This window comes from Mesoplodon bidens (assembly GCF_964165515.1).
Source record: "Mesoplodon bidens genome assembly, chromosome: 3".
NCBI lineage: Eukaryota > Metazoa > Chordata > Mammalia > Artiodactyla > Ziphiidae > Mesoplodon > Mesoplodon bidens.
Window position 1 is genome coordinate 83,854,807 of NC_138178.1, and position 26,039 is coordinate 83,880,845.

General features: G+C 38.8%; 1 protein-coding gene and 1 long non-coding RNA gene across 2 annotated transcripts in view; both read left to right on the forward strand.

Moving 5' to 3' along the window:
- The window catches only part of LOC308614819 (ankyrin repeat domain-containing protein 26-like), a 57,555-nt gene extending 46,132 nt beyond the window's left edge, over positions 1–11,423 (forward strand). Inside the window, exons 17-20 of the mRNA XM_081229585.1 lie at positions 1,028–1,157; positions 7,119–7,409; positions 7,994–8,211; positions 9,611–11,423. Of these exons, the coding sequence (XP_081085711.1) occupies positions 1,028–1,157; positions 7,119–7,409; positions 7,994–8,211; positions 9,611–9,917 (946 nt within the window). The 3' untranslated portion in view covers positions 9,918–11,423. The remainder of the gene's footprint in view (positions 1–1,027; positions 1,158–7,118; positions 7,410–7,993; positions 8,212–9,610) is intronic.
- Positions 1–26,039, forward strand: part of LOC308614833 — a 103,729-nt gene that overhangs the window by 70,853 nt on the left and 6,837 nt on the right. The gene's annotated exons all lie outside the window — the stretch shown is intronic.

Here is a 26,039-nt window from a genome sequence, read left to right on the forward strand (position 1 = left end):
AAGTGTTTCCCAATGTCTGTGATGCCTCCACATGGCTTCCTTTCTGGTTATTTGCTGAGCACAGTTAGCCCTCAGCATCCGCAGATTCAACCAACCTCAGATTGAAGGTATTCAGAGGGAAAAAATTCCAGAAAGTTCCCAAAAGCAAAACTTGGATTGGCCTCAGGTGGCAACTATTTCCATAGAATTTATTTACATTGTATTTATAACTATTTATTGTATTAGGTATTATAAGTGATCTAGAGATGATTTAAAGTATACAGGAGTATGTGCTTAGGAGGACTTGAGCATCTGTGGATTTTGGTATTGTACTTATGGTTCTTCCCTGATTCTCATTAGTATTTTTCTCTCATTTAATTTTCTCTACATTGCTTGGCATTTTGTTAACATTGTGCTGGGCAAGATTTCTAGATCTCTTAAAACAGCTTGAAGAGACTGGTACACATTCTCTCTCTGCTGATTTCCTTTTTTATGAAGCTCAGCCTGGTTTTCTTCTCCATCAGCTCAGACTCCAAAGATTTTTCTTTCTTGTTTCTTTTTCTATTTTGAGTGAGTGTCGATGTTTTTTTGTGTGTTATTTCTTTGCTTCTTGTAGAGGCTGTGGTCAGTAGGTACCAAAATGTCTTTTTGTGTCTTTTCAAAACATTCATATATGATATGCTCTTCTTCTTCAGCTTGGATACTGATGTCTGGTTTATAACTAGTATTTAATAATAAGTTAGTATTTCATATTAACATACTAAAAATGGATACTAATAACAGCTTCCTTATAAGAACCGTATAATATATGTATACACATACTATATTAACTCTTTACTTAGCATGCGTCATAAAATTTTTCTTCATATTATTTACCTAAGATTATAATTTAGTTATTATGCTTTCAAACAATATTAGATTAGAACAGATGAGAAAGGATTATAATTTATAGAGTTTATTTTATATGATAGAACATATATCTGTTTAAATAGTTATTAATTATCTACTCTTAAAGAACTTGACTTATTCATTCTATGCATTTCTACAGACTTAAGAAACTCTTAAAAATGCCAAGAAGGAAGTTAAATGAATATGAAAATGGAGAGCTTAGTTTCCATGGAGATTTAAAAACCAGTCAAAATGAAATGGATATTCAGATTAATATGCTAAAACATAAGGTAATTTTTAATCAGTTTTGGGACCCAAAAGTCACTTAATTGGGGGAAATATAAATCACTCCATGCTTTGAGCAGTGAAACATAGATTTGTCTCTTAATTTTTTTAGACTTGATACCAGTAAAAAAGACAGCTTTTTCCTATATAATTTTTCCATAAAAAGGGCACACTGTTGACTGTTTGTGTCTTGAACCATGGCTAGTGATCTGAAGCTGAGCAGCACACCATTACCCCAAAGCATCCATTATTTTTTGGTGACAGCTTTATTGAAATATAATGAACATACCATGCAGTTCACTCATTTAAACTGTACAATTCAGTGACTTTTAGTATATTCAAAGAGTTATACAGTTATCACCACAATCAAGTTTAGACCATTTTCATCACCCTAAAAAGAAACCCTGTACTTTTTAGCCATCACCCTGTGCCAGTTTTCCCTTCCTCCTATTCCCAGCCCTAGTACCACGACTGTACTCCCTGTTTCTATAGATTTGCCTATTTTGGATATTTCATGTCAGTGGAATCACAGAATATGGGGTCCTTTGTGACTGCCTTCTTTCATTCAGCATAATATTTTTAAGGTATATCTGTTTTGTAGCGTGGATCAATACTTTCTTTTTATTGCTGAATAATACTCATTTGTATGGACATACCACATTTTATTTATCCATTCATCAGTTGATGGACCTTTGGGTGGTTTCCACTTTTTTGGCTATTGTTAATAATGCTGCTATGAACGTTCATGTCCAAGTTCCGGTGTGAACATATTTTTTTCATTTCTTTTTGGAATATACTTATGAATGGAATTGCTGTATCATATGGTAACTCTGTTTAAACTTTTGAGGAATTGCCGTACTGTTTTCCAGAGTGGCTGCACCATTTTACATTTTTGTCCAAAGTGTGTAAGCATTCCAATTTCTCTACATGCCCGCCAACACTTGTCATTACCTGTCTTTCTGATTATAGCCATCCTAGTAGGTGTGAAGTGGCATCTCATTGTGGTTTTGATTTGCGTTTTGCTGTTGACTAATAACGTTGAGGCATTTTTCATGTGCTTATTGTCTATCTGTGTATCTTCTTTGAAGAACTGTCTATTCAACGTTTTGCCCATTTTTAAGTTGGATTGTCTTTTTATTATTGAATTGTAAGAGTTCTTTTTGTATCCTAGATACAAATCTTCGATCGGATATAGGATTTTCAAGTATTTTCTCTCACTCAGGAGCTTGCCCTTTCCCCTTCTTGATGGTGTCCTTCAAAACACGGAAGTCTTTAATATTGATGAAGTTCAGTTAGTCGATTTTTGTCTTTTGGTGTCATATCTAAGAATTGCCAAATCCAGTCATGAAGATAAACACCTGTGTTTTCTTCTAAGAATTTTGTAGTTTTAGCTCTTGCATATTGACTTAATTTCTACATATGGTATGAGGTAGAGGTCTAATTTTATTCTTTTGTATGTGGATATTCTGTTGTCCCAGTACCATTTGTTTAAAAAACTATTCTTGTCTCATTCAATTATTTGGCACTCTTACAATCAGTTGGCCGTAAATGTGGGGCTTTCCTTTTACATCCTCAATGGTAACGCATTGATCTATATGTCTGTCCTATGCCAGTATCAAGTCAGATTTTATGAGAATTCTTTCTTCGTCATCTTGCATCTTACCAGTTGTTTTATGTAATAATAAAAAGTCAGTGTAGTGGAATGTCTTTAACTCTACTTCCGTGGAGGTTTTTTGCCCCTTGAAGGAGCCTGTCGCCAGCTTATGCCTCACTGACCCCATGACACAATGGGAAGTAGGTTTACAAAGGTAAAGTCCACTCCTTTTTTTCTCCCTCCATTCAGACCTTTAGTCTCTCACCCAGTGCCTCCCACTTCACTCCAGTTTCCATCAAATCTTGGTCACGAGATCCGCTGACTTCATCTGCTATCTGCTTCATTATGTTTAGCTCATTATAATTCATAGGCTCATCCTTAGGTTTCACCATCTAGGAGAAGATTAAGTCTGGGCTGTCAGCTTTCCTCGTTGGAAGTCTCTCTAAGCCATCATGTTGCAATTCACAATTAAATCATCTTTTGATGTGGTTCTTGTGTATAACACTCATGCTGATCTTGTTCTTGACATAGATCCTGCATTCTCAGAAACCACAGTTCCCTGTATCTACCTTCTTTGATTGAAAAAGAAAGAGATGCATAGCTGTACTTTATAGCTTAACACATAATGAATAGAATAACTATTTCATCCCATCCAAAGAAAAATTTTTAAGAGTATAGCTGTTAAAAACCAGGTAGGGCTTCCCTGGTGGTGCAGTGGTTAAGAATCTGCCTGCCAATGCAGGGGACAATGGTTCGAGCCCAGGTCCGGGAAGATCCCACATGCCATGGAGCAACTAAGCCCATGCGCCACAACTACTGAGCCTGCACTCTAGGGCCTGCAAGCCACAGCTGTGGAACCTGTGTGCCACAACTACTGAAGCCCATGCACCTAGAACCCGTGTTCCACAACAAGAGAAGCCACCGTAATGAGAAGCCTGTGCACCTCAACAAAGAGTAGCCCCTGCTCGCCGCAACTAGAGAAAGCCTGTGCACAGCAACAAAGACCCAACACAGCCAAAAATAAATAAAATAAATAAAATAAATTTTTTTTAAAAAGGTAATAATTTATCTGGGACAAATAATAGATTAGTAATTTGAATTTCAAAGTTTCAAAGCCAGTTTGTATGATATAGAGAAGCACTGTGGTACAATGTAAAAATGAGATATCCTACCTTCCCTTACAAACAAGCTTTAAGTAAGGTAAAGGAAAAATTATATTTAATTATATACTGCCAAAGGACATTCCATTTGTTTTACTACTGAGAAGATTAAAAATGCTTCCATGATGTTTTATTTCCTCTCTGAGGAAAGGACAATGAAGATTGAGTCCTAGATTAATAAATATTCAAAGTTGCCTATCCCTTAGAATTTCAGTTAATTGAGATGAGGTAAAAAAGTCTGATTTTGGTAATTAAACTGACGATTTCTAGTTGTTTTTCAACTATTACACTTCATATGTCTCCTTGCTTACCAATCTTCCTTATCTTCAAACTTGAGGGGAAATTCTGAAGAGGCATACCTGCCTATTTGTAAGAAATTGTAAGTGAAGGGAACCTGCCCAAAACTTCCTCCTGAATAGTTCTTAGGTCTTTCTTCTAGTTATCTGCTTCTTCTCATCAGCATTGTTTGTCATTTTAAATTAATCTCAACATTTATTAGATTCCAGTTTATAGGAAACCAATTTCTACTGTGTCTAAGTTATGTTTCTTATTATCTCTTTTTTTCATCCACTTTTCTATCTGTTTTTTCCTAAAAATCTCCTCAAAGTTTAGTAGCTGAAATAAGCAACGTTTATTTTGTTCACAATCTATATATACTTAGGAAAAGCATAACCAGGACAGCTGGCCTCTCTTCCTGTCAGTTGGAACACCTACCCTGAACACCTAGGCTCTCTTTGTGGCCTGAGCTTCCTCACAACATGGGGCTGGGTTCCAATGTTAAGAGCCAGGCAGAAGCTGTGTTGCCTTGTCTAACCTCGCCTTGCAATTCACACAGCATCTCTTTCACCATATTCTGTTCATTAGGAATAAGTCACTTATGCTTGGCCCATAGTCTACCTTTTTTTATGGGATAATTTTTTTCAAAAACTTATGGATACATTTAAAAACCAGCATAATCTACCCACTGGCCACAATTTTTATATTCCTTCCACATGAAGAATACACTTATCCCTACTCAGTTCCCCCACAAGTCTCAATTGTTACGGTGTCAGGCTCAGGCTTGAGTCCAGGATCTTACCATCTTTCACCAGGTACGGATGGGGATGAGGCTCCTGGGTGTGGTTTCTAGAGTATAGCCCCTTGAGTACCAATCCTCTCAGTACGAAGACTTGAGAACTAAAGGGACAAATTTTCTGCCACCCACATACCCAACATTCTGTTAAACTGCTAAAGACTCCCCCATTCAGAAATGGAAAATGGAAGACATGCTGGTCCATAGCAGTTCTGCAATACAGCCTGATATCTGCTGCCAGCTCTGTGATTAGGACTTAGTCCCGACCATGGAAGTGATTCTCCTTTGCTGTACCCTCTGAGCTCTTTGTTCTGTCCTTTTCATAAGAAATGACCTGTGTTTGCAGCTGAGTAGTGTTTCTCAAGCCAGCAAGGGAAGAAAATGACACTGAAACCTGGAGGAAGGGGGACTTACAGAACTTCTAAGAAAATCCCAGAGGCCTCTTCTCATTTTGTACTGTCTTGGTCTCTGTTAATGCAAGCTAGCAAGCAGTGTTTTTGCTACCACAGTTCTCTTTAAAGCTTTGAATGTCCTGTGAATTTTATTGGGGTTCATGACATTGGAAAAGCTACCCTCCCAAATCTTTTTGAGATAAGCTCTTCCCCTTGGGCTTCTTGTGAAGCTGTTGTAGGATGGTAGGACGGGAAACTTTGTAGGATGATGCCTTTAAAATTCTTATGCTTTTTAAAGATCCTTAAAGGAATTTGAGGCACCAACTTAAGTCTTTCCAGGGTGTTAATAAAGGGTTCTACAGTCTTGGCTTCATCTTTAGACCATGTTTTCCTGGCAGCACCCTAAATCTGATCTTAGTCCAGAAGCTATTTCTCTGTTTTAGCATTATTTGGGCATGTGGAGATACTGTAAATGGGATACAGATATTTGAACCCAATGAGTCCTGGATCCTTTATATTTAATAGTCTTTTTTTTAGCTTATCCCTCTCATCAGTTTTACTTTCAGCTGCTTTGTAGCTAGAGTCCCCCTTCCTCCAGGTTGCAGTGTCATTTTCTTCCCTTGCCTAGAAGCTGTCACCTTCAGCCTCTTCAAGGGCCGTCAGGCTTCCATTAACAGTCTTGCGAAGCCCTGAGAATTTCGTGAGATAAGTGTCAAAGAATTTGTAGACATGTTTTTTTTTTTTTTTCTTTTTTTTTGCGGTATGCGGGCCTCTCACTGTTGTGGCCTCTCCCGTTGCGTAACACAGGCTCCGGACGCGCAGGCTCAGCGGCCATGGCTCACGGGCCCAGCCGCTCCGCGGCGGCATGTGGGATCTTCCCGGACCGGGGCACGAGCCCGTGTCCCCTGCATCGGCAGGCGGACTCTCAACCACTGCGCCACCAGTTTAAAAACATGTAGACATGTTTTTAAACTACCACATCCACTTGCCTTGTCTTACCAAATAATCATTCTGTCTAAAGGGAAGTAGTTCTTACCAACTCAGTGTCCTTGAAATTCCAGCAAGTTTTTTTGTTTGTTTTGTTTAGTATGTTCTCTTATTCTGTGGAAAGTAACAAAGCATTGCAAGAATTAATGGCATTTTTTTGTTCAGAAAAATGTATGGATCATCTCGCTAAACTATTACACTGGGAGATGTGATTTCTCCTTAACCCTGTGAAGCATTTCTCCTTGGAATGCAATTCAAATTAGCATAAAATATTTGTAGTTCAGAAAAAAGGCTTATGGCATTAGAAGCCATATTTACAAGACTCATTAGAGTCTGATTTTCCGAGTCTTATTTTGGGAGGCATTTATTAATTCAGCCCTAAATAACTCAATATGATATCCCTAAAACTTTAAAAATCATGGAGGGTTAAGATGAGGGTGGGGAAGGAGTAAGAGGCTTTCTACTAAGAGGTGACTTATAGTCATTTTATGGAGGAAAGGCATGAAACACTAGAAGAATAAAAGTATAAAATCAAATGCAAATTTTGTGTAACAATGATGACAGTGAAGGATATATATTTGTGGCTCTTGGTGGTTTGAACTTTTTTCTTCATTTTCTTAGTAATTCAAGGTCCTACACACTACAATATAGACACCATTTTATTGTAACTGAATTTATTTTAAAAGTGGATACTGGTTTTGAGTTAGGCTATTTTCAGTCTACGTCCCTAATTACCAAGCGATTTTATTTTATTCATGCAGATTGATGACCTTACAGCAGAACTGGAAACCGCATCTTCAAAATGTCTACATCTGGGTGCAAAAAATCAAGTTCTTCAACGGGCGTTATTATCTATAAAAGTAATGCAAAAGAAATGTGAAAAACTAGAGAAGAATAAAAAGAAGTTGGAACAAGAAGCAGTGAACCTCAGAAGTCATATAGAAATGAATATGATAGAACACAGTCAAGTAGAGCAGTATAAACGGGAGGTTGAAGAAAGAGCAAGACAGGATATAATAGAAAAATTAAAAGAAGTCAACCTATTTTTACAGGTTAATTTTTTGATCTGTAATGTGCTTTAATTCACTTCACTATAAATTACATTTCGGATGTATACATTTTATGTGTTTCTTCTACTTCCCTTATAGCAGTTTGTTTAGTAAATTTCTGGAAGGAAGGTGGCATTTGTTTCTCCCTTTAAATATTTCAGTTTCCATCATTATTCTCACTAAATTGATCTTTCAGAACGATTCTCACTAGAGAATCATTTTATTTTTAAGACCAACTGGTATAAAACAAAACTATTAGGATGAAAAGAAAATATTATGATTTAGAAATTGTACTATACTCTTGGATTATTCTTAGCTGTATTGTTCAATTTAAAATTTTTAAATTGATCCTATTATTCTTTGAATTATCAGATTACATGAGTACGAATATAAGAATGATCCAACTTTAATTTTATAATTAAGATTTAACTCAGTTTACATTGATGATAAATATTTTTAAAGTTCAGCTTTTTTTTCACATTTAAAATTGCTCTCTGAATCATTGACACAAAACTGAAGGGAACAAATATACTATAATTATTCAGGTTATAATTATTTTAAACATGTATGTTTTTATTTGACTTTAGACACAAGCAGCATCTCAAGAAAACTTAGAGCAATTAAGAGAGAATCATAATGCTTCAATAAGAAGTCCAATGGAACTCAGAATTAAAGATCTGGAATCTGAACTCTCCAAAATGAAAACTTTTCAAGAAGATTCTACTAAAGCAGAATTGGAAAAATATAAGCAACTCTACCTCGAAGAACTAAAAGTTAGAAAGTCATTGGCAAATAAACGAAACAAGTAAGTCAAAACGTAGAATCATAGAAAATAAATTTAAATTTAGCTCATTAATTTGCCTCTAAAGCATAATTTTTATTGAGCCAGGTTCATGAGATTAGTAGGAGTGAAAGCTAACTAGATAGTATAACTTTGGAAAATGATGTTAGTAAGTGAAGTCACCTTTAAAATGTTAGTCCAGTTTGCATCTCCCCACCTTTTTGTTGGTTTTACATAACTTTATTTTTTATATTTTCATATATTGCGTTGGCCAAAAAGTTCATTTGTGTCTTCCCGTAAGATGTTACTGGAAAAACCCAAACGAACTTTTTGGCCAACCCAATATAGTTAACCTGATTTAGTCTTTAAGCTAAGTGTTTTTGAAACTTTGTAACTGAGATAAAATTTCTTGTTGGAATTCCCGTAAATAGAAATATTAACGAGTTTAATTACTTTTTGGAAGATTACCGCTTAAACGCAAAGCGTCACATTTTAGCATTTGGTAAATTTACTTTCTTGATTATGATCTTTGGTATCATCGCTAGAGGGCGCCCTGAGACAAACTACTGTATCTGAAGTTTTTCTACTCTACATAAAGGCATGCTTGTGAAATAAGGGGAAAGTAACAGAGGGGCGAAGGGCCGTATAATTCACAAAGTGTCTAAAAATAACACGGTGGCCTGCGTGAGGGTGTGCGTGGAAGACCACAAGGGCAGATCCCACCCCCAGTGCCCCAGTAACAGTGTTACCGGTACCTGTCCGCAGGCTGTTAGGAACCGGGCCGCACAGCAGGAGGTGAGCGGTGGACGAGCCAGCAAAGCTTCACCTGCCGCCCCCCCATCGCCCCCCGTCGCTCGCATTACCGCCTGAACCATCCTGACAACCCCCATACACCCCCATCCATGGAAAAGTTGTCTTCCACGAAACTGGCCCCTGGTGCCAGAAAGGTTGGGGACCGCTGCTCTAGATTATTCCTCAGTGCCGAATGCTTAATTCCTCTGAGGTAATGAGTGAAATGTGTATACAGGGGTGGTGAAAGCAAATGCTTGAAAATGTCTGTGAGGGATGGTTTGTTTTTTCATCCCTGAACTGGTTTACTAAAGGTGGGTGTCTAAGTGCAGCCATCGCAGAAGGCAGCAAGCGTCACCTGTTAAGCCATCTCCATCGCTGGCGCCATTTCTCTCCTCTCCCGACTCTGACTTACTTGTTAGTTAAGGATCCCCCAGACACATATATACTTCTTTAGAACAATTTTACACCTAGAATTGTTTATAATAGGTCTGCTCTGACCCATTTTCAGTGTTAAAACGTGGTTTAATGGGACATTCCATTTACTATTATGGCAATTTAAAAAATGCAAATCATTTACGAATCTTTTAGGGAAAATGCAATGAATGAAATTGGTGTTTTGCCATCTTCCCAGGACTAATGAGAGGCTGGCAGAGGTCAGTACCAAACTACTGGTGGAGAAACAGCAGAACAGATCTTTACTCAGCACTCTTACTACGAGGCCAGTCCTGAAGCCACCTTGTGTAGGAAATATTAATAATAGTTTAGTGCTCAATAGATATCTTACTCCAGGAGAAAACTTAGAGATTTCTACCTCAAGTTCACGCCCTTCACATGAGAGCATGGAGATGTACTTGACCAAGGTTAGTTATACTATCCTTTTTTCCTTGGGTTTCAGATTTCTGATAATAATTCTTGTTTTTAATTTGGTGAAATTCTGAATTGTTTATTTGACTTACACACACGAAGTAAAAGCCATAATTAATTGTGCTAATAAAGAGACAGAAATTTTATGATTTTTTAAAGTCCCTGGATTTCTCATTTTCAAGAGAGATTTATCATGAACTTTATTCAGTAAATGTAATTAAACTGACAAATTTTAAATTTCTAAAAACTGCAGTTAAATCCCATTTTAGAAATTAAATATTATTGCCTAATAACCAAAGATATACCTTCTAATTGATTTCAGTTTGGCAATGGTTCATAATCATTTTCAAGTTTTGCTGCACCCTAGTTTTTCTACCCCTAAGCATAAGTGAATGATTGGCATCCAAACACTTAACCATATATGGATTTTTTTTATTTAAAGGAATCCTAGATAAATCCTTTTTGTGAATTAAATAGACTTGTAGCACTAAATAGGTTAATTTCTGTTTTTAAGTTAAAATTCTTTGTCATTTTCGTACATGAGCGTGCATCCTTAATTGCTATTTTACTTAGAGCATTTTTATTGAATTTTTATAAAATGTCTTGCTGAGCAATTGTAGAACATTTCTAAATACGTAAATAAAGCAAATATTTAAACTTTTAAAGTGAAGTCCACTTATGTCTCTATCTTGCCATCACCTGGATGAATGATGACTATGATGGGGAGTCTTTAAATTGCAACTGGTTTTCATTGTGTATCATTGTTATTAAAATATGCATCTCACTCAGTGCACACGGGGTTATGGTTTTGATGGTGTTTTCATGACGTTCTTGATGCAGAGAAAAGTAGGCCTTGTTAAATGAAGTCTCAACCTGTTTTCTCATTTGGCTTCACGTCGTAAGAAATCATAGAAGAGCAAAGCTAAGGTTTCTTAGACAGTGCTGTGGCTAAATTGGGTCTAAGTGCTTCAGAGCCATGAAACTGGACTCCAGGGTCGAAAAGAAAATGCATGTCAAGCCCTCTGTCAGTTGCTAAGCATGATGTAAACTTAGAATGTTCTCATGAGTTGTCACCCAAAAAATCAAACAATGTATCATTTTACAAGATGAAGATGAAAGAGTGTGTGAATGCAAAAACAATGTGAGAGAAAATTTCTGCAGGAATTTTTTCCTTTAATTTTTTTGGAGGAAAGAGGCGTTTATTTTTTTAGTAATTCTAGATAAATCGGAAAATAGTTTATTTTAAACTCAATGTTGTAGTTACTAGGTATACATAGTTCCCTTGTGGGGTCTTTGCCAAATCGTGCTGGTTTTAATAAGAGAGATTGAAGAGCACTACTTAACTCTATCAAGATGCAAAGACGTCTCCATAATCACTACAGAATGCCGCGGAAGAGTTATTATACAGTTGTTGTTCACCTAATTCTTAGTAAGACTTACAGAAAGAAGGTGCCTTCTGGAATTGCTAGGAATATAATTAGTTCTACTAGGAAAACGTAAAATAATACTATGAGAGGTGTTAACGTACTGTCTAAAATGATAGAAAGAGGTGGGTTTTTGGATGGGACATGATAAAACAATAGCCTTCTAAAGGTTTTAGCTATGATTCTACAAAGTAAAATGTTTAAAATGGCATTAAGATTGCATTTGTTTATCATTCTCCTTTATTTGCAATGTTTTAACATTTTGGACTATTCCTACTGTGAAGTTTTATCTTACTCAGCATTTTCCCCTAACTTTAAGGAAAATAATTATAGCAAAGTACTGCTCTAGGTGTGTGGTTTCAGTTGTGCTGGTTGTAGCAGCAAGCTTTCTCCATGTACCTAACACAGATTTATTACCTCCCTCACCAGTACATGAAGTTCGGTCTTAGCAGTTGATACCATTGTGGGGGTAGGAGATTACTACCTATCTGTCTTGCTAATTTTACCCTCAGTTTTCACATTCGAGTTAATTCTGGGATGTTTGGTCCTATATATCAGAAGTAATTTTACGGTTTTTTCCAATTGTGTTATTTAATTATATTATTATAAAATACAAAAGGTTAACATTAGCCAAAATAGCTACATCACTGTTAGATTTTCTTGCACATAGAATTTTTTCAAGAACTGAAAACTTAAAAATCTATTCCAGACAACTTTATAACAGACACAATCTCACTGGTTTAAAGATTTTTTTATGTTCAAGAGTTTTTAGGTATTTGTGTGCCGAACACGATACATGGCCACAGTAGTTAATAAATGCCCTTTAAATCTGTCTTAAGTAGGAGGATTACATTTTACATTGACTGATTTTGGACTTTTGGTGCATTACTGACACTTTGAAAATTTTTCTAATGATTTATTTAAGTAATTTAAAAAATTGCTCAAATGTCCATTCAGTTTAGCAACTCTCTTTCTAAATGTGGTCATACAAATGCACTGAAGCTAAAACAATTAATATTCCTAAGACTTTGACTTTTCATATGACACAACATTTTGTGTCTCACCAGAATATTGAGTCACATTTCTTTTTAAAAAAATAGGCCTCGTGTTTACATCACCAAGGCAGTGCCTATCCACTCTTGAGTTTTAACTCTAATCAAATTACCACAGTAGTTGAGCTAGTTTCTCATAAGGCACAGGCAGAGTTCAATAAACTTGTTTATTGTCTCAGTTTATTACATCAGTATAATCCTTCTTGTTCCCACTTCATTTTGTCCACATGGACAAATGAGTAGGCATTTTATCTTTTGAAAGATAGAGGTAATAGTTCAACTTCTTAACCGTTCTTTTTCTTTCATTCATTTTTTTTTCCTGTACTTAGTTTTTCAGCTCTTTGATCTACAAATTCTTCCTCAGTTCTTCTCTCTGCAGCAAAATATATGTACTTAATATCTACAGACTGCCAAGTGTAATTTCCTTCATACCTTAGCCTGTTTACAATTGGATAATGAATTGAAGTGGTTTAAATGACTTGATTTTATTACATTTTCGTGACATTTAAAATGAGTGATATCAAATTTTAAAAGTATCAATAAGGGCTTCCCTGGTGGCGCAGTGGTTGAGAGTCTGCCTGCCGATGCAGGGGACACGGGTTCGTGCCCCGGTCTGGGAGGATCCCGCATGCCGCGGAGCGACTGGGCCCGTGAGCCAAAATTACTGAGCCTGCGCATCTGGAGCCTGTGCTCCTCAACAGGAGAGGCCGCGATGGTGAGAGGCCCGCGCACCGTGATGAAGAGTGGCCCCCGCTCGCCGCAACTAGAGAGAGCCCTCGCACAGAAACGAAGACCCAACACAGCCAAAAATAAATAAATAAATAAATAAAGCAAACTGTCAACAAGTAAAAATAAAAAAAAATAATAATAAAAAAAATAAAACCCATCAGTCTACAAAAGAGATTGGATCTGGCAGATGGAACAAATCAAGCTCACTTGTCTAAATGGCTAAACCCTTTACAAAAAAAAAAAAAGTATCAATAATTACTGAAAATAAATTAACTTTGGAAATGAGTGTGCATGTGTATGGGTGTGGTGTGTATATATTTATCAAATTGGTCTTAAAAAGAGAGTGCAACATTATTTTCCAGCCTGCAGTCTCAAATATAATTTAACAGTAATATATTACGGTTGGGTGAACGAGCACATACTTGTTGTGCTTCATATTGTTACTGGCTTCACTACGTTTCTTTCTAAAATGTTCCTTTCACCTTTCCCCTACTTTATAGTGGGGGTTGTCTTGAACAATGTACATTAATTATAAAGTCAGGGAAGAAGAAGAAAACGTTCCCTCAGTGTCGTGTGGTCCTCTGCCTTGTTGGAGCTGTGGTGGGTAGGTGGCAGATGACACTTCTCTTCCCCTTCTGAGTTCAGCACGCGGGAGTCAGCAGCTGGAGATCAACTAAGGAGCTTTGTTACTGACACATAACTAACGAATTGGAGGACGTGCTTTAGGTGTGCAGTCACACTGGGCCTCAGAATACTTCATCCCAAATTAGGCCTAAGGGGAGGAAGCAAATGCTTGACCCCCGCCCCAGGGCAGGCTGCTTACTGCGGGCATGAGAGCAGACCCCAGTTCCCGGTGCTGAGGGCACACACACCTTCTCAAAGAAGAGATTTGGAAGCAAGCAAGCACTTCTTAGTTCCTTCTCCCAAATTCACGCATTGGGTAAATCTCCCCTCCTCTCATGAGGAGGGTAGGAGTGTAAGTCTTCACGTTGAAACTTTAGGCCAAGGAATTAGCCTGTAATTTCTGACTGGATTTAAATTCTAATTGAGATTACACTCATGTTTTTTGTACATACAAACTAATGATGAGAGATTGAAGTATGCTAGATGGTAAAGAGAAATCTGTTTTGTGTTTTAAATTTTGCCATAAATAACCCACAACGTGGATAATTCATTTGCTGACTCATTTCGTTAAACCAAGTTTTATTTGGAGGAAACGAATATCCTTTTAAAGAAGAATCTCCTCAGGCTTCCCTGGTGGCGCTGTGATTGAGAGTCTGCGTGCCGATGCAGGGGACACGGGTTCGTGCCCCGGTCCGGGAAGATCCCACATTCCGCGGAGCGGCTGGGTCCGTGAGCCATGGCCGCTGAGCCTGCACGTCCGGAGCCTGTGCTCCGCAACGAGAGAGGCCACAACAGTGAGAGGCCCGCGTACCACAAAAATAAATAAATAAATAATAATTTAAAAAAGAAGAAGAATCTCCTAAATTTTGGACTGTGTGATTCAACTAAAGATTTTCTCCTTCAAGTTCCCTGTCCTCTGGGTTAAAAAAAAAAAAAAAAAAAAAAAATCTGTGCTTTATAAATTAAATATATGGACTGCTACTAATAGGAGTTATGATAATTTATTCTCGTTCATGCCTTTGAAACATATAATTTAGTTAGAAAGCTACTATTTCATGTCTCATGCATCAAACGTTATTGAGCTACATGACAAAGTTTTACATATTCATTTTCTCTGAGTTATAGTTAAAAATCTGTGTGTTTTTTTTTTCTTAATCTGAGGAAGTAGCTGGCGTAGAACTCTCTCTAGACTCAGCGAGAAGGCCGTTGGCTTTGTGACACGTTGGCTTTGTGACAAAGTCTCTCTGACCCTTTGTTACCTCTTTTGTAAAATTAGGGACTTTGACTAAATCAATGACTCTCATACCTTAAAAAATTTTCTTTCAAGGAAAAGAACCTTTCTTTTTTTTAAAAAAAATTTTGCATGAAACTGTATTATATAAAACAGAGACAAATATAGAGCTGTTTAGCTAAAGGAGTGGCGGAGACCCTGAAGCTGTGACTTCTTTTTCCTTCAGTCCTGCAGTGTCCTCAGTGGGGGACCTTCCATTACTATGGGACATAGTTTGGAAACTACCAGTTGTGAGAGAATCCTTCTAACTAAAAATCTTTAAAATTAAAACTTGCTGATATATTGTTTTCCTGTGTATAATTTTCTCACCTTTCTGTGTTTTTGTTAAATGGAACAGTTTAAAGAAAAATGCAGGTGTGTTCTCCTTATTATTTATTTATTTTTTGCGGTACGCGGGCCTCTCACTGTTGCGGCCTCTCCCGTTGTGGAGCACAGGCTCCGGACGTGCAGGCTCAGCGGCCATGGCTCACGGGCCCAGCTGCTCGGCAGCATGTGGGGTCTTCCCGGACCGGGGCAAGAACCCGTGTCCCCTGCATCGGCAGGCGGACTCTCAACCACTGTGCCACCAGGGAAGCCCTGTTCTCCTTATTAATGTTCGACTTCCAACTACTTCCCCCAGGTGAACATGATCTTCACCTAGAAATCAACATAAGGGTCTTGGAAGTACATATTGAGGAAAAGAGCTTTTGGGGGAAAAGAGAGTAATCTTACACGGGTCATTCCCTAATTCAACGCATGTACAAACGTGACCTACATTTTGCAGTGTTTATTAATGGTAATACAAAATTATTTCAGTAAAGGCTTCTTCCTTCATCTGTTATGAGTTATTAATTTCACAAAACCTGTCTAGTAATGTTGTCACATTATTCATTTCATAGGGCCTCTCTACAGTGCTGTTGTCAGAAAAGTGTTATGGAAAACAGTCTCTGAAAATATTGGGAAACCTGCTAGCCAAAAAATTTGTCTTCGCACCTAAAATTTACAAAGGCATTGGCTATCATGATATCATTATCATCACAGTGTTTGTCATGTTCAGTATACTATTTGAGACCCTGTTTAGTGAGAGGGTGCCTTTTATAAGAAAGATTCTTAAAAGAACACTCTAGGTGGAGACACTTGTAATACAGTTTGAAATGTTCCCACACATTTCATAATTAAGTAGATAACTATAATTAGTCAAATGTTTCAAAAAGTTGGCCCTAATTTCTAGAATGGAAACAAAGTTACAGTTAAAGAATTATGTATTGTTTTCCTTGTTTCTAATTCTAGAAAGTCATGAATCAGAAACTGAGTTTGAAAACTGGCTCTAGCCTCTACTTTTCCTTTCTTCAAGCAGATTTTCTGAAATAAATGTTTCAGTCCTAATATAGACAGCAAAATACCTTTACTTAATTTTTTGCCCGTAGAATTTTGACATGACATTACAACGGAACCATTTTCTCCATTTTATGGATTTAAGATTCTATGTTGAAAAATTATTACCATAGAACATACCTTAAATTTTTAGTTATATAGAAGTGTAAGAAAGGAAAACTCATTTTAAGGAAAGATCCATTAGAGTAAAAAACTGATTAAACTTTTAGAAAGAGCAATTTTTCTAAGAATTGCAAAGTAATGCATTCATTGTAATATATATATGACTTTAATCGTTTAAACTTGTTTGTACCAATAAGATCAAATATCACCCTCTGAAATTATGTATATTCAGTAGACTGATATTTATTGTACTTTTTATCCGATTAATCTAAATAACATTACATATATATGTTCTTTATTATCTAAAATCAAAATAAGTAGGAATTTATTTTATTTTATTGATGTGATTATTTTTCTATTTAAGCAATCCTCAAATTAGGTCTAGTCTCTAGAAGTATTATTTAAAGGCCACATTTCATAAGCTATACATCATTCCTACAAAAATGTCTCTTGTCTAACTTAAATAATATTTGACTTATTTCAGATGTGGCAGGAGATGGAAAAAAATATAACTAGAGTCCTAAAAAAAGGTATGTTGCTGAAATTTATGAATTAAATTTAGACATTGATTTCTGAAATAAACTGTAAATATTCAGTAGTAAATGGCATCTCTTTCCATTGTTTGGATGACAGATACTATTGATAGGTTAAATATCTTTTCTTATACATATCTAATGAAAAAATGTGAAAGAATGAACATTCATAATGAAAAATATCCTGATTCCTCATTGATTCATCATGTTCCACAGCTTTAAAAAAAAATCTCAAAAAGTCTATGTATTTCTTTTTATCTCTGGCTATATCCTTCCTCCCTACTTCTGCCATCCCTGTGGAACTGTCAACCTGCACACTGACACTATTAGAAAACATGGGGTTTATCAACTTCTCAAGTTTCTGGCAGTGATTAAGGCCAAAAAACCCAGACTCAAGCAGTCACGTTCGTGTAGCTGTCACTTAGTGGCTGACATTAAAATTTCCTGTCATTGACTTTGTCATTGGTTTATCTTTCGCTCTCAGGAAAAATTCCAAATTCCTTATCATGGAATAAAAACACCCAAATCAGTTTGGGTCCTGCCATAGTATTCAGCCTTATCTCTTTACTACCTTCCTCTGCCCCTTTGCTCTACATCTAGTCAAATAGACTGCTTGCGATCCCACAGGTGCTCTTCCTCACCTTTAGTCTTTGTATTTGCTTCTTCCCTCCATCTCCCGTACTTTTCCCTTGTCCTTCAGGTATCCACTTACATACCACCTCCACCAAAAAGCTGACAGTATTGACACAAAGCTGGGTGTTACTTCTGAGTGTTCCTTATACCCTCTTTTATACCTGTCATAGTATTTATGACTCTGTGTGGAAATTGCCTGTTTGTCTGTTTTTCCAGTTTATAGTATGATTTTTCAGGGTGGACTGTGTCACCTTCATCTTGTAATTTCAGTGCTTGTCACAGCACCTTAGCAGATGGTTGTTGAGTAAATGAATGACGAATGAGAAAGCCAGAAGCTCTGATACTCAGCCACAAGAGCAATTAATTCATCGTGCAACCACAGGCAAATTATATACTAGTAATCTTGTATTTTCTGTTATGTCGTGTATAGATACTTTTCATTCTTCTGAACGCTTAGAAAGGTCTCAGGTTTTTTTTTTTTTACTAACTTATATTTAGTTAACTCAAGTATTTTAGGTAAAGAATGTAATCCTTTCTTTTTCTTTTCAGCTGCTGCTGAATTGAATCAGCATGCTATAGAGCTTCTCATCTAGGAGCTACTGATGAGTCAAATCTAAATCAAGATCTAGTTTTGAAAACATCACGAGAATATGTACAGATTTTGAAGAAAGATTATATGATCTAAAAGATAAATAGTAAAAATTTCCCTCCTGGGTTGTTTGCATAACGTTTTAGTTGTTTCCCATTAAACATGACGTGAAAATCTGGATTAAAGGAAAATATTCTTGTATTATATGTGTATGATGAAAATTTATATAGTATTTTAAACCATGTTTCTCTGCATCTCACTTACTTTTAATCAGATTTTGTGAATCAAAACACTGTTGAGTTTTACATACTCAAACTGAGCCCTGATACCAGCACCCAGACAACCAAACTTGTCATTGATATATAGTGGTGTTGATTGATAGCTTTTTTCTATTTCCAATTTTATCACTATATATAGACCTAAAGATTTAGACAGACATCATTTGGATATACTGCTGCTATGGCTATTGTCAATTTTGGGGTTTTTTTTAATATTATTTATTTTTGACTGTGTTGGGTCTTCGTTGCTGCATGCGGACTTTCTCTAGTTGCGGCGAGCGGGGGCTACGGGCTTCTCATCGTGGTGGCTTCTCTTGTTGCGGAGCCTGGGCTCTAGGCGCGCGGGCTTCAGTAGTTGTGGCATGCGGGCTCTAGAGCACAGGCTCAGTAGTCGTGGCGCACAGGCTTAGTTGATCCGTGGCATGTGGGATCTTCCCGGACCAGGGCGAACCTGTGTTCCCTGCATTGGCAGGAGGATTCTTAACCACTGTGCCACCAGGGAAGTCCTTATTGTCAATGTTTAGATGTATTACAATTGTTCTAGTGCCATAAAACTTAGTATATATAACTTTAAACACTGATTCATAGATCTTTCCTCATGGAGAAATAAAATTTCCCTAAGACTTTTCACCTTTTCTATTTATTTACTTACTTACTTTTTGGAAACAGTCTTAGAGAAGAGTTCCAAGCACCAGACTCAAACAGACATTTTCCTAAAACTACCATATCTCCCGTATATTCTCCTAATGTAACATTTATCTTTCCTAAATGTCATTTGTTCTCCCATAAGTGCCCTTCCCTCCCCCCACCAAGAAGTCATGTTTTTCAGAAGATGCCTTTCTCCTACTCCCTGTCACTTAAGTAGTATATAAGCCCCCAGTTGTAGCCAGCCCTTCAAATCACGTTTCTTTGTGAACCCCTGCATGTAGTCATCCACAGTTAAATGTTTTTTTCTCATGGTAATCTGCTTTTGTCAATTTAATTTGCAGATTCCCAATTAATGAACGTAAGAGGGTAGAGGAAGTGTTTTCCTTCCCAACAATTCCAAGAGCTAAAATGTTAGCGACTCTTACTTACATCCTTTATTCCCTTTTCTTCTGTCCTTTCAGTGTACTTAGTTGGCAGAACTTCATAAGAGATTGCTTATCATTCTCCCCCCTTACCTTCACCCAGGCATCTACGTGCTGCTGAAGAAAGTTATTCTACTACTTTTATTTAGCTAATTTGCATCTTCTTTCTTCACAAGGTCGATTTCAAATCTCCTCTCTCTGTAAACTTTTCACCCTGTTTTTTCCCTCTCATGTGTACCAGGCAATCTCATTTCTCACGACAAACTTCTTGAAAGATTTGCCTGTATCCCCACCCGCTCTAGGCTGTCTTCTCCTTCCCGCATTCTCTCAAAACTACTCCGAAGTCACCGATGACTTCCACATCGCTAAATCAAAGTGACACCTTTCCAGTCCTTGTCTAACTGAATTTCTCATTCCTCTTGGCATTCAGTATAACTGACCTCTTTGAGACACTCTCTCCTTTTGGCTGGGCTTTTAATACTCTTTAATTTCATCCTGAATGCACCCACAGCGTATTGTGATCGCAGACAGAGTTCTTATTAATATCTCACAGTAAATACACAGCCCTCCCCCCTCCCCCCCCCCCGCCCAGGCCTGCACCTGGGGCAACACGGTGAGAACAGGTCAGTTGTTCTAAGTCAGCAGGTGAAGGGCGGGAGGAAACTGGTTTTCCCTGCTGCTTGTGAAGGGGCGGGAGTTAGCCGTCCTTCTCTCCTGGGAAGCATCTCCTCCTCACTCTGGCCTTTGGTATGTAAGTAAAACTGTTACCCATCCCAACAAGGGTCCTTCTGCCCAGTGTCGCCCCCACCAGTAGAATGAGTTGGGTTCAGAAGCAAAAGAAAGCTTTACTCTTTCTTTGATCAAAGAATGCAGAGGCACAAGCTCCCGCTCAAGAGGCCGTGGGCGTGGCTGCTTCACAGGGATCCCCTCAGCAGGGGAGGGGGTGGAGTTCTCGCGGGGCAGGCGCAGGAGCAGGCGCAGGCGCAGCTGCTCCCCATCGCAGTGCCCACATGGCCCGCCACCGCCATCTTGATTGGGGGTGTCGTGTGCAGCGTTCCTGCATACGGTCGGACCTCCCACCCCCAGCTGGAGCATTGGCGCAGATATTTCACACCCGGAACTCGGGTCTGAAGTGCTGGATGCGAGGCCTCTGAACGAAGCCCCCTGTAAGCCAGTGAAAACAGACTAAGCACAAAGGCAAAAAAGGTTAGACGTTATTTTATTACCCAGATTCTATTTTTATTTCCTGGGAACAGCTAATGGGCTTTGCCAGTGATGAAATCTCTCCAGGGGCCAGACCCGGAGTCTCCAAGTTTCTGGTCCTCATTCCTCCTTGAAATGTGAATTCCTAGGGAGATGGTGCACCTTCGGGGACCTACTCAGAGCTGTAACTATTTGGTCCTCCTGGGGGGATAAGACTTTATGAATCCTTTCAGATCAGAGCAATTAACTAGACAAATGGCTGTAGATGTGAATCTCACACTGCACAAAGAGTCTCAGAGGGCCAGGGCTTTTTACAAGATCGCTGAGGAATCCCAGGAAATTTTGCTTCCCCACAATTCCACCCCTCATTCCGGAAGGAGCTTTAGCCCCAACATCGGCCACTGTAACCAGTCCAACTAAACTTGAAATTGGTGGGCACCAAATCCTTTGGGTTTGTCTTAGCCAACACTTAATCAGAGCTACGATCAGCAGGACCCTGACTTAGCAAAAGAAGTTGGTCTCAGCTGAACTCCCCCAAATCTCAGGTTCAGGCATCTAGCTGAGTCCCCCAAAGCATTAGGGACGACCTTGGGAAGGCAGGTGGCTTCCTCCTTGTGTTTCCATATTAACCTTTGCTATCTGGCCCAAGGCACTGTAAGGAAGCAAAATTTGTCACCCCTAAACGTGTCTCTTTGGCACGAGAATTATTTTAGGCTGAATAATTTTAAGAAGTGGAAGACTCAGGAAGTCTTTCTTTTTACCACCCCCTTAACTGTTGAAGAGTTTAGATAAAGGGCCCGGTCCGAGAAGACCGCCATCACCAGAGACACCTAGAAGGAATATGGGCTAGGTGCGGTAAAGAGCACTCCAGATTTTTACAGGGAGTTCCAAACATTTGCTTTTCCATCTCCATGTGAATTGCCTTCCTTCACTTTGTAGTCCCAAACCACTACCCATAACATCCTCTTTTGTCTTTAGCTGAAGATGGTATTTAAGGGGAGGTTTTTAGCCATTCTGGTGAGTTACTCAGTTTTCCTGGGTCTCTCCCATGTATACAGGAAGTAAACATGTTAGTAAGCTTTTTTTTGTTTTTCTGCTGTTAATCTGTCTCACATCAATTTTATCCTGAGACCAGTCAGACGAACCTAGAAGGATAGAGGAAGGTTTTTTTTCTCCCCGACAGCACATACCTTAGTACAGGTAGCGATGCTAATTTACAAGTGGCACAGACTTTGCTTCGCCTGCAAGGAAGGAATCTATGGCAAACTCTGTTATCCATACAATACTAGCCAGTGAGTTGAAGCTCACCTGAATGGCTTCAAGCTGAGGTGGGGTCACTGTGTTAGTCATACTGCTCGCTGCAGGACCGGCCAATAAATTGAGAGACGAGTTGTTGGAGCAAGGAATAGCGACCTTATTTGCAAAGCTGGCAGGCTGAGAAGATGGGAGACTCATGTCCCAAAGAACCATCTAGCCCGAGTTAGAATTCAGGCTTCTTTTATACTGAAAGGGGAGGGAGTAAAGTCAAACACTTCCTGGTTCCCATCAGCCTCCTGAGGGGAGGTGTTACTGTTTTCCTCTTTTTCCTCCCTGCAGTCATTCACAGGTGGGCCTGGTCAGCATGCTTCCTGGGAGCTAAACAAAGGTACTTTAGCTTAATGCTCATTACCTGGGAGGCAGGGTTCCCAGAGATGGGCCATTGTGTATAATTTAAGCTTGTAGGCAACATCCCCTCAGTGATTAACTTGTAATAGAATACGAAGTTTCTTCGCTTTGTATGGTATTGTACAGTTGTTCACTTCAGCAGAAGTCAGGGACAAATTTCATACTGCCTTTTGTGAAAGGAAAATAAAAATGGAGTCGGTAATGCTCCCTAAAGAGGGCTCTCTAAAGTGGAGCTGGGAGGCCATTAAGGGGTGTGACATATGCACGTCTCAGCCTGGATGGAATCTGACCTTTTGACCATTTATTGTCCTAATGAAGTCATCCAGAACATCTGCCAGAAACTCAAGATACTTCTTGGACCCTACCCTAAAATAACTTGTGATCCCTTAAGGACAAGTATTTCCGGACTCGTATCAGAGTCAGTCATAATTCTCATCAGGCAATTTTTGTCAGCCTGTGGCTTTTTGTCTTTATAAGCCCCCTGACTCTCTCTCGGAACACTCAGTTTTACGTGAATCTGTGTCTCCCGAATCGAAATTCTTTTTTGTTCCTTCCAGTTTTATTGAGATATAATGGACATGCAGCACTGTATAATTTTAAGGTGTACAGCATAATGATTTGACTTATGAGATGATTACCACAATACATTTTACTATAATTATAAACATGACTATATCCCTGTTGCCAGGATATAGTGAAACATAACTATAGCCCTGCTGCTGGAGATATAGTAAAATTATTAGTCAGTGTTCTCCAGAGGGGAAATAAAAACAGTATGAGGTTACCTATCTATCTATCTATCTATCTATCTATCTATCTATCATCTATCATCTATCTATCTATCTCTGTCAACAGGTCTGAAATCTGCAGGGTGGGCCTGCAGGCTGTAAATTCAGGGAAGAGTTGATGTTGCAGTCTTGAGTCTGAAGCCCCAGGACAATAGTCTGGAAACTCAGGCAGGGTTTCTATGCTTCAGTCTTGAAAAGAGTTCATTCCACTTTGGGGAACCTCAGTCTTTGCTCTTAAGACCTTCAACTGATTGGATGAGGCTCATGGACATTATGGAGGGTAATCAGCTTTATTCAAAGTTACTGATTTAAATACTAATCACATTTAAATACACCTTCACAGAGGGGACTTCCCTGGTGGCGCAGTGGTTAAGACTCTGTGCTCCCAATGCAGGGGGCCTGGCTTCGATCCCTGGTCAGGCAACTAGATCCCCCATGCACACCGTAACTAAGAGTTTGCATGCCACAACTAAAGGGCCTGCGTTCCTCAACTAAGGAGCCCACCTGCTGCAACTAAGACCTGGTGCAACCAAATAAATAAATAAATAAATAAAATCATTTCCTCGAAGAATACTTAATGGTATGGTAAAGTGCTCCAAATGTGATGTTTATAAAAGCAGGATACAAAACTGTATTTAAATATATATATATATATTTATTTAAATACCTTCATGGAAACATCTAACTTGTGTTTGACCAAACAGCTGGGATCATAATCTAGCCAAGTTGGCACATAAATTAACTATCAATTTTAAGAAGAATATTGAAATATTCTAATATTTTTCCAGTTCTAGGCTAGGTTTTATGGAGAACCTATAATGCAACCTGTATGTTCCTTCCTGCCCCCCTGCAAGAGGTTTTTATTGTTTTAATTTTTAAAATTTTTTATTAGAGTATAATTGCTTTACAATGTTATGTTAGTTTCTGCTGTACAATGAGGTGAATCAGCTATATGTATACCTATATCCTCTCCCTCTTGGGCCTCCCTCGCCCCGACCCCCATCCCACCCACCTAGGTCATCACAGAGCACTGAGCTGAGCCTCCTGTGCTTTATAGCATGTTCCCACTAGCTAGCTATTTCACACATGGTAGTGTATATACGTCAATCCTGATCTCCCAGTTCATCCCACCCTCCCCTTCCTTCCTGTGTCCACATGTCCATTCTCTACATCTGTGTCTCTGTTCCTACCCTGCAAATAGGTTCATCTGTACCATTTTTTCTAGATTCCACGTATATGCATTAATATATGATATTTGCTTTTCTCTTTCTGGCTTACTTTACTCTGTATAACAGACTCTAGGTCCATCCACATCTCTACAAATGACCCAATTTCATTCCTTTTCATGGCTAAGTAATATTCCATTGTATATATGTACCACTTCTTCTTTATCCATTCTTCTGTCATTGGACACTTAGGTTGTTTCCATGTCCTGGCTATTGTAAAGAGTGCTGCAATGAACACTGGGGTACATGTGTCCTTTTGAATTATGGTTTTCTCGGGGTATATGCCCAGTAGTGGGATTGCTGGGTCACATGGTATTTCTGTTTTTAGTTTTTTAAGGAACCTCCATACTGTTCTCTATAGTGGCTGTATCAATTACATTCCCACCAACAGTGCAGGAGGGTTCCCTTTTCTCCATACCGTCTCCAGCATTTATTGTTTGTAGATTTTTTGATGATGGCCATTCTGACCGGCGTGAGGTGATACCTCATTGTAGTTTTGATTTGTATTTCTCTAATAATTAGTGATGTTGAGCATAGGAGTTTGTTATTGATTTTGTTACCAAAGCAAACTTGGGTCCACTTGCCCAATGCACAGCAAAGATAATCTACTGACACCAGGTTGTGATGAAGGAAAGTGTGGCGTTTATTCCAAGGTGCCCAACGTGGCGCCAAGCAAGGAGAACAGACGGCTCAGGCTCAATAGACCCAAACTGTCCGATAGCTTTCAGGGAAGGGTTTTTAAAGGCAACATTAGGGGTGAGGATGTAATGTGCCAGATGAGCCTGTGTACATCCTTCTGGATTGGTTGGCAGTGAGGTAACAGGGTGGTGTTTTGGGAATCAACATCAACCATCAGGTTCCAACCGGTCTGAGGTCTGTGGGCTTGTGGTCAGCATGCAGTTAACTTCTTCCACCTGGTGGGATTTTCAGTGTCTGCAAAACAGCTCAAGGGTATATATGGCTTAGAATATTATCTATAGCCCTTGAGGAGGAACTAAAGGTCCTTGACTTTGTTTTATGGCTAAACTATTATTATTTTGTCTTGCTTCACTATGTTCCTTTTTTTCCCACTTCCCTAATTACATTTGCTCTTTGGAACTGGGGGAAAGCCTAGGAGGCTAAAGGTTTTCTACAAACAAGAGGCAGGGGCCATGGGGAGGTCCCCACTGGGTCCTGCTCCATTGCAATTAATTTTTCTTTTTAACAGTGTTTCCCCGCTTATTTTTAATGGATTCAAGAGGAGGGGAGGGCTTCCCTGGTGGCGCAGTGGTTGAGAGTCCGCCTGCCGATGCAGGGGACACGGGTTCGTGCCCCTATCCCGGAAGATCCCACATGCCGCGGAGCGGCTGGGCCCGCGAGCCATGGCCGCGGAGCCTGTGTGTCCGGAGCCTGTGCTCCGCAACGGGAGAGGCCACAGCAGTGAGAGGCCCGCGTACAGCAAAAAAAAAAAAAAAAAAAAAAAAAAAAAAAAAAAAAAAGAGGAGGGGAGAGGGTTCCTAGTTAGTTTTTCAGTCATAACCCACCTAAACTGGAAGGTCTAGAAAAATCTCTCTCCTTAAAATAAAATAATCTGCGTGTCATATTCCCTCACCTCAGATAGTAAATGCGTGTTATA